This window comes from Podarcis gaigeae (assembly GCF_964106915.1).
Source record: "Podarcis gaigeae genome assembly, chromosome: 15".
NCBI classification, from domain to species: domain Eukaryota; kingdom Metazoa; phylum Chordata; class Lepidosauria; order Squamata; family Lacertidae; genus Podarcis; species Podarcis gaigeae.
The window spans coordinates 38,785,486-38,805,565 of NC_139692.1; the positions used below are offsets into that span (position 1 = coordinate 38,785,486).

At 44.8% G+C, this 20,080-nt stretch overlaps 2 protein-coding genes across 8 annotated transcripts in view; both read right to left on the minus strand.

The window, feature by feature from the left end:
* Positions 1-10,662, minus strand: part of TADA2A (transcriptional adaptor 2A) — a 31,297-nt gene extending 20,635 nt beyond the window's left edge. Inside the window, exons 1-8 of one of the 7 annotated variants that reach the window (XM_083714691.1) lie at positions 10,482-10,662; positions 8,643-8,746; positions 7,448-7,554; positions 6,563-6,622; positions 3,934-4,025; positions 3,651-3,808; positions 2,893-2,981; positions 1,052-1,124 (exon numbers count right to left, since the gene is read on the minus strand). In XM_083714691.1, the coding sequence (XP_083570817.1) occupies positions 1,052-1,124; positions 2,893-2,981; positions 3,651-3,808; positions 3,934-4,025; positions 6,563-6,622; positions 7,448-7,554; positions 8,643-8,667 (604 nt within the window). In that variant the 5' untranslated portion in view covers positions 8,668-8,746; positions 10,482-10,662. Of the gene's footprint in view, positions 1-1,051; positions 1,125-2,892; positions 2,982-3,650; positions 3,809-3,933; positions 4,026-6,562; positions 6,623-7,447; positions 7,657-8,633; positions 8,747-10,481 lie in introns of those variants that run through there. The other 6 variants (XM_083714688.1, XM_083714690.1, XM_083714689.1 and 3 more) reach the window with 6 other exon arrangements.
* Positions 10,663-11,833: 1,171 nt separating this feature from the next.
* LOC310832686 (uncharacterized protein C17orf78) lies at positions 11,834-20,066 on the minus strand. The gene is made up of 7 exons (XM_083714867.1): positions 19,605-20,066; positions 18,732-18,815; positions 16,951-17,217; positions 16,198-16,311; positions 14,142-14,263; positions 12,805-12,915; positions 11,834-11,933 (listed from the first exon to the last, which is right to left on the minus strand). The coding sequence occupies exons 1-7, from the start codon at positions 19,657-19,659 to the stop codon at positions 11,922-11,924; spliced, it is 765 nt and encodes a 254-aa protein (XP_083570993.1). The 5' UTR covers positions 19,660-20,066; the 3' UTR covers positions 11,834-11,921.
* Positions 20,067-20,080: the final 14 nt, after the last annotated feature.

The following is a 20,080-nucleotide window of genomic DNA, read 5'->3' on the forward strand; positions in this document are numbered from 1 at the left end:
CAGTTGCATTTAGATGTTGCACTCAGGGTCTTGCCTGTGGGGCGTTCCATAGGGGCAACTTGCCAGCCATTGTGAGAAGAGGGGCCTTATACATGACCCAGCAAGCTCTTCCTATGAACTGTGTGTGTGTGTGTGTGTGTGTGTGTGTGTGGTGATCCTTATTGTTTTAGGGTAAAACGTGTGACGAATATATAGTTGGGAGCTGTCTTAGTAGGGCTTGCTCTGGGAGGTGGCACAAAAATGTTGAAACGTATAATGTGCCCCTGCGTTGTGGGACCTTGCCCCACTGAGGTGGCTCCCACGCGGCAGGATGTGCATGTGAAGAAGGGTTAACATTCCTGCATCTTGCTAAAAGCCAGATAGCACATAAAACACCAATGTTTCAGGGATCCAAACATGGCTCCCCCCAAAAATCAAGAATCGTAACCGAGGCTGAAATATTGCAGTAGCAAACAGTGTGGTGCTGGAGCGGTGGTGGTGCTTCCTTGACCTCCTGACAGCTGAGCCACTACTGCTTATCAGGAGGGAGAGGGATGCGGTGGCAGGAAGGTGGGGGGAGTGCAAACACTTCAGCAGAGCCAATCCAGAGCTCCTGCTGCTGCATTTGCACTATGCTGGCCTCACTGCTGCTTCACCCACTCTTTCCTGGTAAACAATGGGCACTCAGTTGCCAGGAGGTCAAGGGAGTGATGTCCCCTGCAAAGCTGCTCTGTGTGTATATGTGAGCATACATGTGTGTGTGGGGGGGGGGGATATTCAGCAAATCAACACAGTAAAAAAAAATTACCATGTAGAATCATAGAATTGTAGAGTTGGAAGGGACCCCGAGAGTCAGCGAGCCTAATGCCCTGCAATGCAGGAATCTCCACAAATGGTCCCCCATCCAATTTGACACCACACTGGACCCTGCTTAGCTTTGCAAATGTGCTAGCAGATTTATCGCTGCACCACTAAAGCAACTGGAGGACCACTAAACCATCCCTTGTTGCTTCCAATCTCTGAGTGGAGATACCCCACATTTCCTCTTACAGCTTCACAACGCAAAACACACCGTGTAAAAGTTCCGAGTCATCCTCCACAAAGTCGATATCCCTTAAATCCCATTCAGCATAGTTGTCAAATTCCTGTGGGAGGAAAAAACAACAACTATTGACACAGATGCTGGCAGAAGCCAGGATTTCCACTGTCCAACAACAGAAAGCATAACAGAAATTGAACATTTCCCTGTGGTATAAAAACTTATGGAATTTGATCGCTGCAGGAAAAAATAACACTTAAATTACAGGTTTCCGAGGGAAAGGAGGGCCCTAAACACTTCTATGCAGTTTAGTGGGAATTTATTTCGTGTTCCGGATTTCAACAGGCAGCAATCTCTTCCTGCACCATCCAGAGAAATATGGATGTCAGGATTTAAGATCGGGTGTTGCTACTTTGTACAGTTACTCCTTTATTTGTCCTGCTTTGTTTTAGATATCTTTAAGTTGATATTTTGCTGTGGTTTGCATTTAATACTCTGAAAAGAAACAAAAGGGTTTGTTTGTTTTAAAAAAAAAGAAATTTGTGGATATTTTTTTTAAGGTCTCAAGAACCATCAATTTAATGCAAAGGAAGAGATAGTAAAAATGACAAAAGAGCTTTGCAACAATCCCTTCATTACCAAAGTCTTCAAGGCAGCAAATGGACCACACCACCAGCAGTTCTTCTCACAATTCCTGGGGTGGCCTTGGCGATTTGGGTCACTCTGCTGCCTTGAAGACTTGGAACCAGACTCCTGCACAGCTGGGTGCTCTGGTTTGGTGTGGGAGGGTAGGGAATAAAATAAGACAAAGCAAAAAGTGTTGCTTGTTGATACACCCACTTCCAGATCCTGATATGAATTTAGCAGGAACCTGATGCCAATTCATCAGCTTCTAACAATAACAACAATAGCAGCAGGTGATTTGCAGCGACTCTTCTCCAGTTGCGAGCATCTCTGCTGCACAGACTGTGCATTTAGTCAATCTTGCTGCTCCCCCAGCGGGTTCCAAGCAGTATTGCATTCTATGCTTGTTTATTAAGTGCCCAGTGCCAGATAACCAAGCCAAGCCTCTGAACCAGGGGTGGGGAACAGCAGACCCAGGGGCCAAGTGTGGCCCGCCATGCCTATCTGGCCCTTGGAACTCTCCACAAGCCACACCCCTTATCCCCCGATTCACACCTCTCACTGCTAATATTTTGCACCCCAAGTGTATTTCCCTGACTGGGATGCGCCTTGAACTCTGAACATGCCTCCTGCTTGTCGTAGAGAAGGGAGGGTGAGGGTGAGTAGAAAATAGCCTACTGCACAGAAGTAAAAAAAAAAAAATGTATTCCTTGCCCTGCCCACCTTTGCCTCAGGCCTCGCCCACTATGTGGCCCTCGGGAAGTTTGTCAGAAAAGAATGTGGCCCTTGGTTCCCCAACCCTGCTCTGAATCACCACTACGAGCCAAAAATCCCACTATAAGCTCCAAAATATGGCATGAGAAATACATTGCAAGTGGTACTGAGAAGTAATACATGCAGGGATGAGAAGGCTCTCATTTCATTCATTCATTCATCCACCGCCCTGCCCCAATTTCATGAATTTGTTTTTGAAAAACCACCCTTCAGTATGGCTCTTGGCGTTGTTTATGGAAACAAAGGGGCGGGGGAAGAAGAAACAGGAAAATAACAAACAGAATCGTAGAGTTGGAAAGGGACCACAAGGGTCATCTAATCCCAGCTCCTGCAATGCAGGAAACACTTGCTCAACGTGGGGCTCAAACCCAGCACGCTCTCAAGCTTTACCAACTGAGATATCCCAGCCATAACGACATTCATCCTATTTGTTTCCGGCAGGAAAGGCAAAGAGCCACGCCAGATTGAGTTCCTACCTCAATGAAGTCTGCTCTTGCTGGCATGTATCCAGCCATATCCCTGGAGAGCAAGGAATCAAAGGTAGGCCGCGGAGGATCTTCAGCAGCTGGGAGGGGGTGGAAAGCATGTTTTAGTAGTCAGGCCAATTAAAAAAAATTATTTGCACCTCCCCTCCTCTCAAAGCAACAGAGGAAAAAATGGTTTGAATAGCATGCAGGGGGAAAGGAAGTGCATTTGTTAGCTTATTTTTTTTTTTTTAAGTTCCTAAGTTAATAACTTGCTATGAATTTCTGTGGTGCCTAACCGTACCTGTCACTGATTCATGTCCCTGAAGGCCCATCTCTAGACACAGAATCGGGCATGGGTAGATAACACAGAAGTCTGCATCTCCAGTCATCTCTGATTACAGTCATACCTTGGAAGTCGAACAAAATGCATTCCAGAAGTCTGTTCAACTTCTGAAATGTTTGGCTTCCAACGCACGGCTTCTGATTGGATGCAGGAAGCTCCTGCAGCCAATCAAAAGTCACAGAAGCCCCGTTGGACGTTCGGCTTCCAAAAGAATGTTCACAAACTGGAACATTCACTCCCAGTTTTCGATCGTTCGGGAGCCGGAATGTATGATTCCCAAGGTGTTTGGGAGCCGAGGTACGACTGTACTGGTTGTGCTGGCTAGGGTTGATGGGAGTTGTAGTCCTAACAGCCTCTGAAGGGCACCACACTGGCTAATCTGGGAATGCGAAATGCTGCCTCTGTCCCTGCCATAGACTCTTACAATAAAATGGGATGGCTGTGTCACTGTGTTGATTCTCTTCCGCTTGCTTCAGATTTAATAGCGTGGATGCAAAGAGGGGGTTGTTGATGAAATGCTTCATGTAATGTTTTTCACACTCCTCTTTCGTCTTTGTGTTCATCTGATTTGCTACATCCTGCCTATAAGAGAAAGAGGAGGGGGAATAGTTCTGGTTATGCATCAATCAGAAGGAGGATTGCTCCGTTTTGCATTACCCACCAAAGCAGGACATATCTCAATGTTTAATCAGGCATAAAACTCTCACCAGTTTCCAAAGCCACAATCCATCACAGCTTCTAAGAGGGCCATTTCTTCTTGAGCTGTCCAAGTCGGATCAAGGACGGGGAAGTTGGATGTCTGGCGATATGGGGGAAACAAGGAACGGAACTAATTTTGGCTGTGATTCTGAGCATGGTGTTCAGCAGCTTAAATCCCACCCATCACAGCCTTTAGTGGCATTTTGAACTTGCCTTGTCACCAGAAATCAAGACGAGGAACAACACATTAGAGCACATATATATGAATGGCACACTAAAGCCCCAACTTGCAACCGATTGAGCTCTGGACGTCAACTCAGCTCAGGAATCCCCATCTCCAGTTGACAACCAAACTCAGTCCAAATAACAATGGTCTCATTGATGGTGGCCATCAATGTCTCCTGTGAGAGAGAGACCTGAAGTTTAACTACCGTATTGGCCTGAATATAAGCCGCAACTGCACATAAGCCACACCTTTAAAATTTGGCGGCTTTGGGGAGACTTGGGAGCCACGGACAGGACGAACGCCATTGCCCTGTGCTGCTTTCTGGGGGGAGATGCACCGCTTTGCCGGTGGCCTTTCCCCCTTTGCTCATCTGGTGTAGGGGAGGCTTGGGAGTGGCGGGTGGGCTGCGCGCTGTTGCCCTGCGCTCCTGTGGGTGGGGGGAGCCGTACCACTTTGCCAGCGGCATAAGGTCATGAATATAAGCCGCACTTTAATTTTTCACAATCAGAATTTGGAAAAAAGTGTGGCTTACATTCAGGCCAATACGGTATGTGCTGTGTGAATAAATGCTTTCTTTTATCTGCCCTGCATCCTCCAACATTCAGCTTCACTGGATGACTGATCTGAGTTGACATCAGAATATAACAACAACATAAAAAGGTAAAGGGACCCCTCACCATTAGGTCCAGTCGTGGCTGACTCTGTGGTTGCGGCACTCATCTCGCGTTATTGGCCGAGGGAGCCAGCGTACAGCTTCCGGGTCATGTGGCCAGCATGACAAAGCTGCTTCTGACGAACCAGAGCAGTGCACGGAAACGCCGTTTACCTTCCTGCCGGAGTGGTACCTATTTATCTACTTGCACTTTGACGTGTTTTCGAACTGCTAGGTTGGCAGGAGCAGGGACTGAGCAACGGGAGCTCACCCTGTCGCAGGGATTTGAACCGCTGACCTTCTGATCGGCAAGTCCTAGGCTCTGTGGTTTAACCCACAGCGCCACCCGCGTCCCACAACATACTCTCTTATTAATACAGATCACATGCATAAGACACATTTAAAGCACACGGCCTTCCCCAAAGAATTCCAGGAACTGTAGTTTGTTAAGGATGCTAAAAAATGTAGCTTGGCCTGATCCGGCTTGAGGCTTATGTTCATAAATGATGTTCATAACTCAGTGACTTTCCCCAGAGGCACCATTCCAATCTGGTATGTGGGACTGCAAATGTCCATTGCTGAGTAGTACATTTCCTTAGGTCTACATGTACGAAAACAAATTATTCCAGTAGCTAGGGAACAAGAGATCAGACTGCTGCTTCTGGAATGACAGTTTAAAAGCTCCAGCAGCACGCCACAGGAATTTCAAATTATTATCACGTAACGTAAATATCTCACAAGCTATAATTACGGTTAGCTCCTGAAAGTGGTATTACAGAACACAACAAAGACCTCTTCGTTTACTTCTCTGTGGCTGTAATTCCAGAAGTAACATGGGCATGACAGATTAAAACACAAACAAAACACACCCCACTACCCCCCAGAAAAACAACCACTGTTCAATGGGAAACCTGTTTTAGGAGTTTCAGTGGAACAGAAAATGTAGCTGTTCTTCGTGACATAACAATTTAACTCAAGTGTTTTCTGGTTAATTCAGTACACGAGGAAAAACATTATTGTTCTACAAAGTAATATCTAGGGTAGAGGTAGCCAATGAAGTGCCCTCTCCCCCCCCTTTGCTAGGCTACAATTCCCACCATCCCTGAACTTTTGGCATGCTGGCTGAAGGGAATTGGGAGTTGTCGTTTACAGACCTCAAGAAAGCACTACACTGGCTACCCCTGGTCTAATGAATCTTCTAATGCAAAGTGGCTAAAACCTGGTCTAGGCGGGACTAGATTGGGCCTTCCGAGCAAATTTTTCTACTCTCAATCCCCAAGACCCCACTAATTTTGGAAACTTCTTCTTCTTCTTTTAATTAGATACAATGCTGGGGCGGGCAGAGTCATTTAAGGCCAGGCCAGCCCCCTGATGAGGATGCAAATTGCCCTCTCCCTGGTTGCCAGAGTGATCATTAGATGAGCAGCAAGGAGGCAATATCCTAGGGCATTGGCTGAGGAAGGGGGGCTGTGCATCCTATGTGCTTGTGTGCGTGAGTCTGGCATCGCCACAACTACCACTGGCTTCTGACCTCAAACCCCCGTTCTATCAAGATCAGGCATCCCCAACCTGCAGCCCTCCAGATGTTTTGGCCTACAACTCCCATGATCCCTAGCTAACAGGACCAGTGGTCAGGGATGATGGGAATTGTAGTCCAAAACATCTGGAGGGCCGAAGGTTGGGGATGCCTGATCAAGATGTGTCCCCCAGAGATTGACAACGTGAAGAAAAAGCAAGGTAATCAGAAAGGTGCATTTACCACTATTTCATAGGTGTGGTCGCTCTGGTGTTTCTTGTACTCAAATCCGATTGTGAAGCACTGCAAAACAAAGGAGTTTGCCACTAGGTTACTTTTCTTCCTTCTTTTTGTAGATGGGAAACAGGGACTTTATACTGACTATAAAGAGGTAGAGGGAAAAGGACACTGGGATACCTTGATCACAACCAAAACATCCCTTCCCTATAGTTATTTCCTGGAACCTTTCGAACAAACAGTTTCCTTTTATTGGTGCTGTGCAATAAATAAACTGTTAAACACACAGGACAAAGGGTCTGACTCCGGCATATAACACCGTTGACTATAATTCACAGGCTCAGGTTGGCAAGAAGACTGCTTTACAACAAAGAATAGCAAGCTGTTTGCAGACGACTTCCGACAAGAATTTGGTGCAGCTTGGAGTTGTTAGCCCAGGAGTCAACAGCCATTTTAGGCTAGTGGGCAGATTTGTAATTATGAGAGAGCGCCATGGGAGACAGAAAATGGCTGCTATGGAAGCATGCTATAATAGCTTCAGTGTAGGAGAGGCTGAGCCAGCACGAACAGGGACTGAGCAAGAAGCACAGTTTCTCAGGTATTGATGATTTCTGAAGAAATGTTTTCGGAGACCTTTCAGAGCACCACAGGAGATAATGGCAGGCACACTGGTGCCTCAGGTTCCATGTTGGTGACCCCCTATGTGAGCCACTGCCAGCTATACAAAAGAAAAAGAAAAAGCAGCAGCAAGAGCTGGGAGCTCTTGTCTTATTGACATGCCCTAGTCTGCTTCCTGGTGATCTGGCTACTTGGCTTTCAGCATCCTGGGAGAACACAACAGGCTTGGCAACTCAACCCTCCTTCATTTCTCTCCTTAAAATTTAAGTTTACCTGCAAGCACAGCAAGAAGGGAGGTGGGCCGCACTCTGCACACTTTATGTAAGGTTCTGCGAGGTAAGAGGAACACCCTCGGCATGGCGGCTTGTCAAAGGGGTCATCTGTAAAGCCAACAAGACCAATACGTAATAAAGCTTGGGCGCCATTTTGCAAAGCAAACTCCTTCACTTGTTGTCGGCGGAGAAACTGACACAGCAATACATCTACATGTTAAGGTAAATAGGACAGGGTGGGGAAAGTTTGTGGAATATTTGAAAAATCCTAGCATGCAAGCAAGTTCATTAGTAGGGTTAACTTAAATCAAGCAGTTAAAATTTTTATCAAGAGAAATGGAAGAATAACTTAAAAACGGAGCAAAGTGGAAAATGCAGTGTTAAAAATTTAAATCAGAAAAGAAACCACAAAAGGGGGGGAGGGAAGTCAAATATGTAATTGTACCAGATGTATTTGTTTGAAAGGCGTGTAATTGTGATTCTTTTTATTGAGGAAAAAAATTAAAAAGAAAAAGGTAGATAGGAAACTGCCCTATTCTGAATCAGACCATTGGTCCATCTAGCTCAATTTCAGATCAGAACATTTCCCCAGCCCTTCCTGGGGATGCTGTGCTTTGAATCTGGGACCTTCTGCCTGGGCCAGGGTGTTTTTGTGCCAACAGACACTAGTTGGGCGGACACTGAAACTACTACGTGTCCCTAGTGATGCCAGCCATCAAAACTCAAGCTGGTTCATATCTGTTCAACCCCATTCTACGCAGGTGCAGGAAACCTTTGGCTGCCCAGAACTGCTGAACTACAGCTCCCATCATCCATAGCAAGCACAGCCAGTGGCGTGGGATGATGGGAGTAGTAGTTTAATAACATCTGGAGGGCCAAAATTTCCTCTTGCCTGCACTAGTTGAGATGGAATGCCAGGAAATGGATTTCATATGGATTTCTGGGTTTCCTCTGTAAACCTTGGGGTTTCCCAAGGCTGCTACTACCTCCCCCTTGAATGTGGGTGGGGCCATTTTGGCTACAATAAGGAACAGCACCCTCTGAACATGAGAAACAGAAGTTGCATAGCCACATATCATCACTTATGATCTCGCCAGATCAGGTGGTATCTTTCACCTAGCACTAAATACCTATTTATGAAAGTTGGAGATTCACATTGCAAGCACTATCAGCAACCTTTGAGTGACTCTACTTACTGCTGAACGATGTCAGACGCTCCATGTTCCTCCCTTGGGCGCCTGAACTTCACTTAAAGACTACAATCTCTCATTGAATGAAGCTTTTCAGTGTCGCTCAAGCCCTGTAAAAAGAAAAATAAAGATGTGTGCTCGTTTGTAGGCCCCTAGAAGAAAAATACAGGAAGATGCCTTATACTGAATCAGACCATTGGGCCATCTAGCTCAGTACTGCCTGCACTGACTGGCAGTAGCTTTCCAGGGTTTCAGGCAGGGGACGTTCCCAGCTCTGCCTGGAAATGCTGTCAACAAGAAAAAGAGCCGTCAGCATCATTGGTCCAGTATTGTGGAAGACTCTGCAAATAGAGATTCAGCAGTTGCCTTCTGTTACAACTTGTGCCCACCTGACCGCTTCAATTGGCAGCACCGACACTTTTACATAATGCCCACACTGCTTCTGTAAGAACATGATTGTCTAGTGTGGCAGCACCGACACTTTGGAACTCCCTGCCAATTGATATCAAACAGGCTCTTTCACCCATCCTTTTCTATGGCTGCTGAATACATTCTCATTTAGTTTGTGCAGAACTGTAAAAGTTTTAATTTATGTCTATTACATTGTAGTTTAAACCTTATCTATGTTTTAAGTGGGCCAGTCACACTTCTTTGAAGTCTCTCAGCCCCACTCACCTCACAGAGTGTTTGTTGTGGGGGAGGAAGGGAAAGGAGAATGTTAGCCGCTTTGAGACTCCTTAAAGGGAGTGAAAGGCGGGATATCAAATCCAAACTCTTCTTCTTCTTCTAAATGACGGCTGTAAATATTTAGTAGTAATTTTATTTTATCCTTTTTGTAAACCGCTTTGAGGTTTTTCTGCAATCAAGGAGTATATACATTTTATGAAGTAGATAAAATAAAATGAACCTCCAAAAGCCTGTTGAAATCTTTTCCATTCCACCAGGACCACGCAGGCAATTAAGAATACATCTTTCCACAATAATCGATGTCTGGTTTTAACTTTTTATATTGCTTTTACTGTAGTTTTATATTCCATTGTTGTAGACTCACTCTCTCTCTGTTTATATATATATGTTTTTATACATAATAGATAAGACATCTGGAGGGTCACAGGTGTTAACACTGAACATAAGATGGAACAAAAATAAAATTTGATTTTAATAGCAGTTTTATCAATGAGTAGCTGAAGCATGTGGCTAGTGGGGAGGGGAGGGAGCAGGGTCTAAGGCAGGCTTCAACCTCCTCCAGATGCTTTTGGCCTACAACTCCCATGATCCCTAGCTAGCAGGACCAGGGATCAGGGATGATGGGGATTGTAGTATCAAAACATCTGGAGGGCCAAGGTTGAGGAAGCCTGGTCTAAGGTGTACACATTGTGGAAAAAATAAATCAAGAACAAAATGTGTGTCTGTGTTTAAGATTCCCCCCTTCATCGCCGGACTCCATCAAGACACGGGTCTTGACAGGCCCTTCGAAATCAACCTTCCCTTCCTCCCCACCACCTTTTATAGTCCCCCCTCCCCGCCTGACGCCTCAACGTCACAGCAACCACGCGCTCCCTCGTTCCCCCTTTGGCCAATGAGGTGAAGCAGGCGGCAGCGCACGTGAGAGCGAGTTCCATCCGGGCTCCGCCTCAGCGCACGCGCTGACCAGGGGCGCGCCTGGCTTTCGTTCCACTTCCCCCTCCCCTCCTGAATGTGTCGTTCCTTTCATTCCCCCCCCCACCCCAAAACACAAGCAACCGGTTACTTCCGCTCTTCCGACACAGCCGCCCCGCCCCTTTTCTCTCCCTCTCCCCTCCCCTCCCCGCCGCGAAGCACACCGCAGTCCCGCCCCTTGATTACCTGCCTCGCTTTTGCTCGTCTTTCGCTTGCTTTGCCGACTCGACCCGGCTTTAAATTATGTGCGTTCCACGCAGAACGAGGCGGCCCCTCCCTCTCCCCCCCCGCAGACGTCCGTTGCGCTCACGCTCTTTCTCTCTGTCTGGAACGTGCTCGGGCCCGACGGGTGCATGTGCACGTGGGCTGTCGAGACCGCGCGCGCTTGCGCGCGCTCCTGCTCCCCTCCCCCTCCCGCCTTCCTCCTCCTCAGAATACTGTACTGTATACTGTATATATATTCTCACCTCACCTTAAACGCACATAAGTAGAACGAAGAAGGCTCACGGTAGCCGTAGAATATTCTTAATATGCCAAGATTACTTGGGAGTAATCACATTAAAAAAAAATGGTTTTCATGTGAAATGAATAATAATAAATCAATAAGGGGAAACGGATTACACAGCTGTGGGGCACGACAAACGGAGATGACAATACTTTGCTGAGGAAAAAATGAGCGCCTGTAAAGAAATATACGTTGAGAAAGCTCTATGCGTGCCATATATCTAAAGCATATTGGTAATAGATTTCCCCCCCCCCCCCCAAAATAATCCTGGGAACTGTCACTTAGACGCTGGAGATTTATAGCTCTCTGAGGGGTAAATTACCTTTGGGTAACTGGGAGAATTTTGGGTAAAAATAATAATAATGGTTGCTACAAGGAAGAGCCTAAGAAGAGTATTGACATGTCTAGGATTCTGCTTAGGCAAAATGTGAAGTGGTGGCTTAAGGTGTTGTTGTATTACAATTTAAATGTTTGGTCAACTTGTACAAATAATTTAAATGAAATGAAGCAAACGTTGATGGCACCAAGTAAAGCAGTTCAGCAGTATTAAAATAAACATCCACTTGGCACTGCCAAGTTGAGACACAAGTATTTTTTAGAATAAGATATTTTTAATATAAATAGGGGAGGGATAATTATTTTGCCAACACCTGGCACATATAAAAATGGGGAAATGACCAACTGCCTCTAGGTTTTTATGTGCGTGAAACGTGTATAGGATGGTGTTTATGCGAGTGTGCTATATACGTGCGGACAATAAGTTGTGTCAGGTGTGTGTGTGTAAAGGTTTCGTGTAAGTGATTAAATACTTGGACAACTGTATGCTTACAACAAATAAAAAATAAACACATAAATGAACAATAACTCAGACAAACGAAACACTGCCCCACCTAAGCCCAAATAAAAAGAAATTTTAAAAAGAAATTTTGAGTACATAAGGGGGGGGAGATGTAGTTTGAATTTGCTATTTCTGAGATCATGTTGAGAATTTTAAACACACACGCACACACACACACATACACAACCCAGTAAATGAGAAAACACCTTTTATTTCACTTATTTCAGAAGCAATGCCTAAACACTCCTGAATTAAGATGTTTTGGGGGTGTTGGGACTTGATGTTAAACTTCTACCTGGAAAACAAATGAAAAATCTACTTTATAATATAACAAGTCAAACTTTTGCATATTAAACAGTACTGTTAACGTGGGGATGGATTTTGTCAGTTCAATGCAGGACTGGAAAAGCAATTCCAAATCTTTTACTTCCATGTGCAATACTGTAATTAACTTGCATGCTTTTTTTGTTTTTTTTTAAAGATGGCCACCAATTTGAATGGCTTTGAAAGGGGCGTTACACAAATTGGGCTGGGAATTGCAAGTGGTGAATGGGCTGTCACTCTCAGACCCAGTTCGTGGGCTTCCCATGGGTATCTGGTTCATCACTGTAGGAAAGAAAGAAGGGAGGCCAACAGTAGATGGAGACAGAGTCCATAACAGGGAGAGACAGAGCCAATTAATTTTGTCTCCATCCTTCTCTCATTTGAGTTCTAACAAGGGCAACCCTGAGACAAAGGAGGAGGAAGCTGGCAGCAAATGCCACCTTCTTGACTGGTTGTGAGTTGGGGTGGTGGTGCAGATGTACCACTGGCCTGGTTTAAGAAGACCTTTCTTAAGTTCTTATGGCTGGATTGGTCTTATGTGTGATCTGGCAGGGTTCTACTTGTTCCAGAACCATGGACTATACGGCTTTTGACGGCTACTAGCCACAGTGGCTATGTTCTACCTCGACTGAACACCAGTTACTAGGAATCACAAGTAGGGAGAGGGCTACCGCCCTCAAGCCCAGGTTGTAGGCTTCCTTTTGGAGGACCTGGTGCACCATTGTGAGAGCAGGATGCTGGACTAGATGAGCCTGATCACGCAGGGCTCTCTTCCTACGCCCAGGGAAGTCTCGTCTAGCTGAATGGAATAAGCACGACTGAATTGTTAAAAACAAACAGACCATGGTGGGGATTCCGTGTGCTGCAGGATTTGTGGCTTCCGTCATTTTCTTCTCTTTTGCTTCATGTTTTTGTGTAGGGAAGAGACATTGCCTCCAACAAGGAAGGGAACACTGAGTGAAGAAGAAACTTAATCAGCATGGCTAGGATGGTCTAACTCCATCACAAAGCCCCGCCTAAGCCAATGTCTTCAAGACAGACCTCACCAACCTGGTGCCCTCCAGATGTTTTGGCAGTCAATGCTGCCCTCTATATTGGTCATAAATAAGGTATGGCAGGTGGGGACTGGGTGAGGGCAGGCTCAGGTGGGTGGGGCAAGGCCTCATTTGCCTTAAGGGACTAGCCTCCTGTGCATTGCAATGCTGTGAAGCGTGTTTCATCAGCCTCCTGCCTACCAGCCCCAATCTCCATTGGCTCCTAATCACTAGTAATAGGCTCAAAACCAGGTACCAGTGTGCTTCCAGATGGCCTGTTTAGTGACTGTTCATCCTGAGTGCCCCCGGTCCACTCCCAGTCATTGCTGCACTCTGGGGTCATGACAAGTGTTGAGGCCACATTTTGACAGTCCCTCCCAAAAGAAGGCTGCCTTGTCCACCACTATCAATTTCCTTGGGACTTGGACAGGCCAGAACTAGGGTTGTGTGAATCTGTCTATTTTGGTTTCAGTTTCTCGTTTTTCCAGTCTTGAGTTCAGTTCTCCACATTTCCACATCAATTAGTGTTTGTTTGCTTTTTCAAAAATTATCATGAAAATCGATTAGCATTTTATTGCAAATTTATCCCAATACACACATACTTGTATGCAGTTTTGCCTATTATACACATTTTTGCAAAGCAATTTCCCAGTGTATTTATTATTACTAATATATGCATTTTATGCTCACGTTATGCATTTTTGCACGTTTTACGTGACTGTATAACTATTGCAAAATTCAGAGAAGTGCAACTTTCAAAGGATGGCTGTGTTTCGGTTTGCTTATTGTTTAGAAAAGTGCAAAGTAGGTAGGTTCATCTTTAAATGCAATGAATGGATTGAATTTCTCCCCCAATCCTAGCCAGTACATGAAATTTCACCACTATTTGCTCCACACTGAATCCTCTGCAAATATGGGTAAAGGCCCTAGTTCAATGGTGAAGCATCCGCATTACATGCAAAAGGCCCTAGGTCCAATCCTTGCTATCTCCAGAAAGGGCCGGGAGAGAACCCCGCCTGAAACTCTGGAGAGCTGCTGCCAGTCAGTGTAGACAACACTGAGCTAGATGGACCAAGAGTCTGACACGATATAAAGCAGCTTACTTATTTTAAATTGTCGCAGTGATTCGGCACAAGCAAACTTACAGGACAGGGGACTTCACATACACCAAATACCATAAAGAAGAACATCAGGGGCACCATGACACACAAGATGGCTATTTTCAGGAAGACACCTATCTTTTTCCTGTCCTCCATCTCATCTGTTTCTGGGGACAGAACGAGAAATACGAAGCATAAAATAGGTGAGGTAATGTAATAATGAAAGATAGGAGCTGTGTTGTAGGGTATGTTCACATTTACAACTTTAAAAGGCAGCACAGTTGTTCCCCTTGCTGCATTTCAAGATGCATTTGCAGACTCTTGCTCACATCAGAGAGGGGGTGGGGATGTTTTCACCCAATATGCATGACCTTTTTTTCTTCCTTCCCCCTGCAACCCCCCCCAACGCCTACTTATGAAACATATGCTAGGGTTGCCGTATTTCAAAAAGTAAAATTCTTCACATCTGCAAACCTTTTTTAAAAAGAAACCCATCAAAATTGTTAAGCTTTTTGGGGGAAACCTCCCCCGAAAAATGGTGATTTTAAACTTTTGGAGCTGTTTCCACTGCTTTTTCCATCACATTGCCATACATCCTGGTTTCCCCCTGAAACTTTGCAGATTTAGCAAAATTCCTCCATGACGCCGTTTTTACACCCGGAAACTAGGACACGTCAAGAATTTTCCTGACGTATGGCAAGCCTAGCATATGTTTTTATCTGTGCATGTGCAATGGCTGTCTTAAATGTTCACAGCACAGATACGGTGGATTAAGTTTTCTAGTTGGATTTAATCTGGATCAGGGCTGGGGGGGGGGAACCGCATCGGACAGCAGTATTTGTCAAGAAACTGCAGGATCAATATGGACCATGGCTAACATGTGAATGTGGCTTCAAAAAGTAGCACTGGGAGCCACTGGATGTGGAGTAAACATTAATGCGAACACATCTGTGGTCTCAAGACCAGGCTTCCTCAACCTTGGCCCTCCATATGTTTTGAGACTACAATTCCCATTATCCCTGACCACTGGCCTTCTAGCTAGGGATCATGGGAGTTGTAGGCCAAAAACATCTGGAGGGCTGAGGTTGAGGAAGCCTGCTCAAGACATTTCGGTGCCTGAGGTGGAAAATCTGAGTGGTATTTTCCCACCTTTCAGCACACCAACAGTGACTGGTGGGGCAGAAGGCAGGGAGACTAACAGCAGGTGGAGCCAGAGCTAATGATGGGCGGAGCCATGTAATACTACTTTTAGTCCTCCTCTTCATTGAGTTCTACAATGGCAAAACTGAGAATGAGGAGGCAGCTGACAGTGTAATGAGAGATCTTGTAATTTGTTGACACTCCCTCCTTGTTAAGTATTTGGCAATCTGAGGACTTGCTGTGTCCAGTTCTGGGCACCACAATTTAAGAAGGATATTGTCAATCTGGAACACGTGCAGAGCTTTATGAGGAATGGTTGAGGGAGTTGGCTATGTTTAGCCTTCTGAAGAGAAGACTAAGAGGATATATCTTCAAATAGGTAAGGGACTCCCACATGGAGAATGGAGCAAGCTTGTTTTCTTCTGCTCCAGAGGGCAGGATCCAAACCAAGGGATTCAAGTTACAAGAAAGGAGATTCCAACTAAACATAAGGAAGAGCTTTCTGACTGTAAGAGCTGATGGTGAAACAGACTCTCCATACAGGTGGTAGAGTCTTCTTCCTTTGAGGTTTTGAAACAGTTGGGTGGTCATCTGTCATGTATGATCTAGATGAGATTCCTGCATTGTAGGGCTTGGACTAGATGACCCTTGGGGTCCCTTCCAACTCTACAATTCTCTGATTCTATGATCTGCACTAACTATTGTTCTGTTGCTTGTTAATTTCACTAGGACTGCCAGCTACTTTGAGATGGGATTCCTTCAATCCACAGAATAACTCCTTGGTGAATTGTGCACCTCAAGTCATGCAAAAAAAGGTGGGATCTAAGCTTTTTTTAAAAAAATAATAATTACATTTTAAGTTCCCCTGACTTCTGTCCCTGCAATATAGCAAAGTATGCAGTATTTATTTTGGCTAATTATTCTTCTTACGCATGCAAAACTGGAAAAAAAAAATCATTACCTTGACATGTCGCATTGATTCTGATTTCATTTGCCTTTTCCAAACTTCTTGCAAAATTTTCATTATTAGTTTGATTGCTGATGATGAAACAATCCGACACCCCTGGCAGAAGCACTGTGAACAAAAATTGTATCTGGGGTGTGTTTATCTGCCAGGGAGTTAAATTAGAAAAGTTGAAAAAGAATGCTTGCATCTTGCAATGTCCCCGATGTCAACACCTCCCCCCCCCCCAGCATTATACATATGTTAACAAACCCAGGTGCCATTTGTTCAGCCCAAGGGCCACATTCTCTTTTGAACAACCATACGAGGGCCACATGCAGGGTCAGAGGTAAAATGGAACAATTACCTTTTAACAGTAGGCTAGTTTATACACACACTCACACCCCCTTCTCTGCCCTCTCTCCTGACAAGCAAGAGGCATTATTATCCAAGGACATATTCCAGCCAGGCACACAATTCTCAGGCTGCAGTGCAAGACTGGGGAGGAGTTCCAGGGGCCAGATACAGAGGTCCAAAGGGCCACACTCAGCTCCCAGGCCTGAAGTTTGCCACTCATGTCAGGGATGAGTCATAGAAGAGGGTAAGATAGCAAAAGTGGACAATGGGCTTTAGCTAACTAAATTCTACTCAGAGTGAGCCTACTAAAATGAACAGGCCGATGTCTATTAAGTTCAGTGGGTCTATTCTGAATTGAACTGACATGGAATACAACCCAATGCATGGCCCTCAAGCTCTCCTTCCTTTCCTTACCTTTCCCCATAATACTAGCTTCTGCCTGACTCTGGAGGCTCTTTCTGTGATCGGCCGATATCAAGCAGCATTTAGCAGCACAGCCCCTCTCATCAGGATCTGCGATTTGTTTCAGGCCATAGAAGAGATCCATAGCTTTTAGTTTCCCTCTGTACATCTTTTCGGAAACAATGAAGTGTACTTGCATGGTGCCTTGAGGTCCAGAACATTGCAAAGCAGCCACAGTGTGATTTCTGGACAACTCCTCTCTAGATGTGTTTTCACTTTCTGTGGAAAGACAAAGTAACAACAACAACAACCCAAAACCAGTTGTTACTTAAAGGAATTTAATAAGTTGGTCTTAGGATTCAGCTACATTGGCAAAGAAAAAGTGTTTATGTGTGTTGTATATGCATTATAACACTGTAACATCAGATGGTGCTGTGGAGTTCCGTTTTTGATAAGCTGATTTCTCATACAAAGTTTACAAAGCACTTAACTTAAATGCTTCTTTGATGTGTCTAGATCCAGCCTTAGACCATTCCAGCCTATGCCTTGCCACCTCTGAAATATCACCTTCCTTGTATTTCAGCTTGTTTGTGCCCTTCTCACCTTCCTTTCTCCTCCTCCTCACTTTTTTGCACACTTGCTTAAAAGAAGAGGCAGATTCACATGTGAGATCACTCTCAAAGGGTGGGGAATCTCTGGGCCCCAGATCTAGTTAGGTCCAGTGTGACTTGCTGTGCTATAAAAATCAGCTTGGAATACTGTGTGCATTTCTGCATTTCTGCTCACTGCACCTCAAAAAGGATATTGTGGAGCTGAGGAAAGTTCAGAAAAAGGCAACTGAAATGATCAAGGGAATGAAGCAATTACATTATAGGAAAGGTTGCGGCATTTAGGTCTTTTTAGTTTAGAGAAAAGACAAGAGAATCGTAGAGTTGGAAGGGACCACAAGTGCCATCTAGACCAACCCCCTGCAATGCAGGAACCGTCCACCCAAAACAGGGCTCAAACCCGTGACCCTGAGATTAAGAGGCGACTTGATAAAATTATGCATGGTGTGTAGGAGAAATGGATAGAGAGCTTTCTGTATCTCTCATAGCAGTGGAACTCAGGGACATCCAAAGAAGCTGAATGTTGGAAGATTCAGGAGAGGCAAAAGAAAGTACTTCAGCAGTACAGAGCAGTGTATACTTAACCTGTGGAACTCGCTGCCACAGGAGGCACTAAAGCCACCAAACTGTGTAGCTTTCAAAGAGGATTTAGACAAATTCATGGAGGATTATCAATGAGTACTAGCCATGACGGCTATGTTCTGCCTCCAGTAGCTGGCTGGAAACAGCAGGAGGGAAGAGCGCTGTTGCACTCAGGTCCTACTTGCAGGTTTCCAGTCAGCATCTGGGTGGTCGCTGTGAGAGCAGAATGCTGAGAATGCCTCCTGCCTCAATGATGTATGTGGTGGAATGCAAAGCAATGAATGTTCAATAAACAGATGATGTTATACATGCTCACTGCAAACAAATACGAAGGCTCAATAACCAGGTCATCAGGAAGCAACCTGAATTAACCTCTTTGTGAAGCCAAAATGAGGGACCTATGGCTTCCCACAGATGACATTGCTGGACCATGGCTCTCACCATCCTACTCTGCTTGCCAGGGCTGATGGGAGCTGGGAGTCCCACAACTCCTGGAAGGCTGTATGGGCTCCCCATCTCTGCTTTAAACAGAGGGTTCCTTGAGAAATCTCAGTGGTTTTGGTGGCCTCTACAGAGGAGAAGGCATTCCTGAAGCTCTCCTACCTTTCAGTATGATGGATATTCTTTTTGTGCTTTTAGGAAGGAGTTCAGAGAATCTTTGCACGCAACAGTGATAGTTCTGGAGTCCTGAAAGGGAATGGGCAGAATGGATGAACAGCCTTATGTAGATGGACATTCCTCTCCAATTTGTTTGTTCCTAGCTGAGAAAGGTCTCCCCATTGCTGCAATGTCTATAATGGTCCTTTGCTCTTCCAAACTAGGTTTCTTTATCCTGAATTTGGCCCCCTTATAGGGAAAAACAGAGCTGGGAAGGGAGAGGTAGAGTGTGCTTAACTCTCCTCCTGGTGGCTCCTTTGGGGTGTGCACCTGGAACCCTGTAGTGGGAAAGTCTTATGGGGGTGAGGGTGGCTATCAGTGAAAAAGCACCAGCTAGGGAAAGGGTTCTCTGCTCCTGCAGCTGCTTTTTCCTTTGGCCCTCCAGATGTTGCTGAACTACAATTCCTGTCAGCATCAGCAAGCTAGGGATGATAGGAGTTGTAGTTCAGCATTATCTGGAGGGCCAAAGGTCCCCCAAATGTGCCCAAGAAGAAACAACCACCACATGTGTTTTACTTACGTTTCTATGAACATATTGTTGTGAGCTTGGGGTATGTGTGTGTTAGGCTGTATGGTCCTACTTTGACACTCTAATCACAACTCCACACTGGTTGTAATTCTGGACACACAACCTTGGGAAAAGTCCCATTTTGTCCAGTGAAACTTTCTTATTAGTTAAATTCATTCTGCATGTTCCATCGAGAAACTGAACCCACTATTTATATTTTTTTCTTGTACAATTTGTTTGGATTCCTTCCTTTACCTTTTGTATTGGAATATAGAATAATCTTTTTTTAACAGAAAGAATGATCTGCTTACCTTGCTGACTAAAATCTTGCATCAGCGATAAACTAAACAACAGTATAATATCCATAATGTTGGAATGAGAATTAGGTCATGATTTACTGTCCAATTCCTTGTTTTCTTTTCTTCTATATGCACATGCCAGTTTGAGGTGGAAGTTGCTTCTTAAAAGAGACTGTAAAATTGCTAGGTAGAGTTGGGAAAAAATTAATATTGTTCTCCCAAAAGATCACAATTGCCCTGATTTAAAATGCCTGAAATCAGAAAATGCAAACTAATTCACCTGACAGTGTTGACTGTTTCCTCCTTTATTTTAGCAGTTTATTCCATTTTAAGATCTTTTATTGCCACAAGATGATGTACTCTAGGTAATAACTTCCATTATAAGCATAGTGTCCACAAGTTTCTCTTAAGCATTAAATGAAAGATTAACAGGAGGAACTCAGTCCCCTAGAGATCGCAGCCTGTATATATACAGACAAAAAAACCCT

What these genes read in the sequence shown, in the direction of transcription:
- LOC310832686 (XM_083714867.1), bottom strand. Translation starts at nt 19,659, where the DNA reads ATGGATATTATACTGTTGTTTAGTTTATCGCTGATGCAAGATTTTAGT. An exon ending in AGCTAGTATTATGGGGAAAG is followed by an intron (nt 16,312 to 16,950) that starts GTAAGGAAAGGA and finishes TTTTGTTCACAG; the next exon opens with TGCTTCTGCCAGGGGTGTCG. An exon ending in TATGTGAAGTCCCCTGTCCT is followed by an intron (nt 12,916 to 14,141) that starts GTAAGTTTGCTT and finishes TTCTTCACTCAG; the next exon opens with TGTTCCCTTCCTTGTTGGAG.